The sequence below is a fragment of the Arachis duranensis genome, chromosome 8 (assembly GCF_000817695.3).
Source record: "Arachis duranensis cultivar V14167 chromosome 8, aradu.V14167.gnm2.J7QH, whole genome shotgun sequence".
Taxonomy (NCBI): Eukaryota; Viridiplantae; Streptophyta; class Magnoliopsida; order Fabales; family Fabaceae; genus Arachis; species Arachis duranensis.
In genome coordinates, this window is record NC_029779.3 from 11,607,789 (window position 1) to 11,611,013 (window position 3,225).

The 3,225-nt window shown below is 36.2% G+C and overlaps 1 protein-coding gene across 1 annotated transcript; it reads right to left on the reverse strand.

The window, feature by feature from the left end:
- Positions 1-668: 668 nt before the first annotated feature.
- On the reverse strand, positions 669-3,225 carry LOC107460852 (uncharacterized). Its single transcript, XM_016079269.1, has 4 exons — positions 3,054-3,225; positions 2,878-2,965; positions 1,346-1,498; positions 669-988 (listed from the first exon to the last, which is right to left on the reverse strand). Exons 1-4 carry the CDS (start codon positions 3,184-3,186, stop codon positions 955-957), a joined length of 408 nt encoding a protein of 135 aa, XP_015934755.1. The 5' UTR covers positions 3,187-3,225; the 3' UTR covers positions 669-954.

Consider the following 3,225-nt stretch of genomic DNA (forward strand, 5'->3'; position numbering starts at 1 on the left):
TGTGACTTGAAGTGTGTATAGAATATGCATAGCAAGGTTACACATGGATCAACATGGTTGAATCATATATTCATATTACACCAAATAGATGCAATCTCTAATTCTCTATAACATTATTAAAGGCACTGATAAGTAAAAAGGATTGATTGGAAAAAGTTCAACGAAGTAAAAAATTAATCAAATAATCAAATAATCAAATAAAAAATTAATCACTACTAAATTTATAACTTCTATCATATATGACTTTAAATTCTATTATCTTAACTCAAGAATAATTAGACACTTATTTTCTCACTTTTCCAACCTCCTCACTTTTAAAAAAATTGATCAAGCCTGGTTAAGGAGTAATTCAGACCGGAGGAGAGGTTTTTTTTTCTATGGTGGAAAACTGGAAATGAATCAAATTTGTGTTTAAAGGACTGGAAATCAATATTCTGATTTGCAAGCTTACTAAAACCTTCAAGATCATCCAAGGCTAATGATTAAAGCAGATTATGGCGAGAACGAACATTTAGTTTCTCTTTACCTTGGGATTTGTTGTTTAACCCTGTTCTTTATCAGATTAAAGAGGATGGGAGAACTAGATGGCTAACACGTTGTACAGATATTCCACAAACAAAAGTTTTGAGAATACTGCATTTTTTCTATGAAACCTTAGACCAAGAGAGTTTCTATTCTAGTATGCTCTGAGTTCCAAATTTTTATTAAAAAGATAAAATAATATTTTAAAGATTCCAACACCAAGCAACTGGAATTACATTGGGCAACAGATCTTTGATCAACCATATGTAGCAAGCAATATATGCATATACTCAGGCTCAAGCTTGTTAGCACAATTTACATACACTGATTTACAAGTGGTCAACTACTTCCCGTCACATTAAATTGCCAAGAAGGTACATGGGTGGACATAACCTGGTATAATTTGAAGTTGCAAGCCATACCTTGGTTTTCTTATTCAGGATGAGAAGTCCAATAAACCAGTCCACTGTAGGCAATGAAATTTGGATTAAAAGAGCAAGCAGTAAAGAAGGCGTACAATCTCAAACATATTGATTGACACATGTGAGAATATTAATCCTTTTAAAATTAATAGAATCATGGAAGACATGATAGTAAGTTTTCAAAGTTCAATTCAAGGACTTCCAGGAAATTTTATTTAAATCAATCAGCTTCGCGTTATCCTAGTCCAGGGAGTCACCTAGGTTTCCTAACTACACAATGAGTCAAAAAAACTCTTGGACAATGATATACTTATGCAAAAAATGCAGTAACTCTTGGACAGAAGAAATAGATATGAAATTAAGTAGAAAAAACATCATTTTTCAAAGAATAGAGAACTAACCTGATCAAGACAAAAACACACTGCAAAACACCAGCAACTCCTGTCCAAACTGAAGGGGCAGATTGATCTATTGAATCTTGGATTAGTAGACCGGCTGCTCCAGCTAAAGAAACAAAGGAGACAACATATGCGACGAAGAGCCATAGCTTTAGTCTGTTTGGAAGAGAAATGAATCAAAACAAGCTCTAAAAAGTAAAATCAACAAATATTAGATCGCCATGTGATTCCTATCTTGTCATTCTTTGACTAGACAATCAAGACTGTAATATTAAACCCGAACTGCTGATCAACTCAGCCAAGACATTAGGTCACTAATTAAACTGCATGAAATTAAATAAATATATAAACAACAATGTAAATCAATTTAATATTTTTTATATAGATTATTATTGGCCAGTTATAGAACAACAAGAATGCTGAGTGTGGTAATGGAGCCTGCCTTGTGTTTCTCCAATTCATACTCGTTTGACCAGCTCAAAGGCATAATTGATCCATCAGGACAAACAATCAGTTTATGTACACCCCTCCCTCCCCCTTATTTTTCCTCTCTCGACCAAAAAGAAAAAAGGATCACCAGTTTCTTCTGGTACAAACTGTCCAGTCAGATCTGATTCAGATAACCATAAATCATGACAAATACTTAAATGTAGCCATGTAGGACTATCAAAGTTAGAGGCAACAAGCAGCAATATTCACTCTTTCATGTGAATCTTATATTTATATTGGTCGCACAAGCTAATCAAGTAATGTGGTCACCACATAGTTCCTTACAATGCTACACTAGTTCACTAGGACTTCAATTTGTGTATTCATTAGGTTACACAGTGTTACATTGTTTTACTATCCTCGCCTAACACAGTTTCCATTACCACTTAATGTTCGATTAGTCATCAGTATTTTTAGGGGAGAGGAGAAAAGGGGTAAACAAAAATACAAAAGGGTAAACACCATTCAAGTTACAAACAGCGGAAACAAAAATACAATAGGGCCTGATCAATAATTCACTAATGTATCAAGATTCAAGACCAAGGGTATAAGGACTCACATGCTCTTAATTCTTTAAGAGCTGATATATTCACACACACACACTCCCTATCATACAAGGACGTCAACATTCCTTAAAATGTCTCCAATTCTACTTGAACTGATACCTAAGCCTGCATGCTGCGAAAGCTTAAACTCACTACAATGGCCATTCTGTTTTTTTCAACACAGATAGATGGATAAACAATCCATCCCACGACCGTAGACCTCATTCCCTTGCATAATCCTAATTCATGTACGAAATAAGCTGATTTAAAATACTAACACTCACTGGTCACACTCTAACCCAAAGGATACTTAACCGTGTGGTCAATCAAGAGCTCCTTCACACTCAGAAATTCAATCAAAATCACCAAGGAATAAAGGCCAATACTTATAGTTATACTTAAAAGTTAACTAAAATTCAGCATGCAATGGTTTCATTGAATTGTGTTGAGTTGAAGTTACAAGAGAACGAATTAGGAATGGTAAAAATAAAGTAATCGCACCTCCACTCGCCCTCATCGTAGGGAGAATAATCAATGTCTTCTTTTCTAACGCAATTGAACATCAGAGCCGCAAGAGATGCAAAAATTCCTGTAAGAGAATGAACATCAAAACAACAATTGGAACCCTAAGAGAGAGAAAGAGAGAGAAGGGTGAGATTGCGGGACAAAGAAGCAACCAGGAAGGTAGTGAAGGAAGGGGACGGTGGTGGAGCTGCAGACGACGGCGTCGAGCCAGATCCACCAGCCGGCGCCGAAGACAGCGCCGGCGACGCCGGGGCCAAAGATTGCCCATAACTCCATCAAGTCCATTGTCGCCGGTTACTGTTTCGATTTCGCAGCCGAAAACAC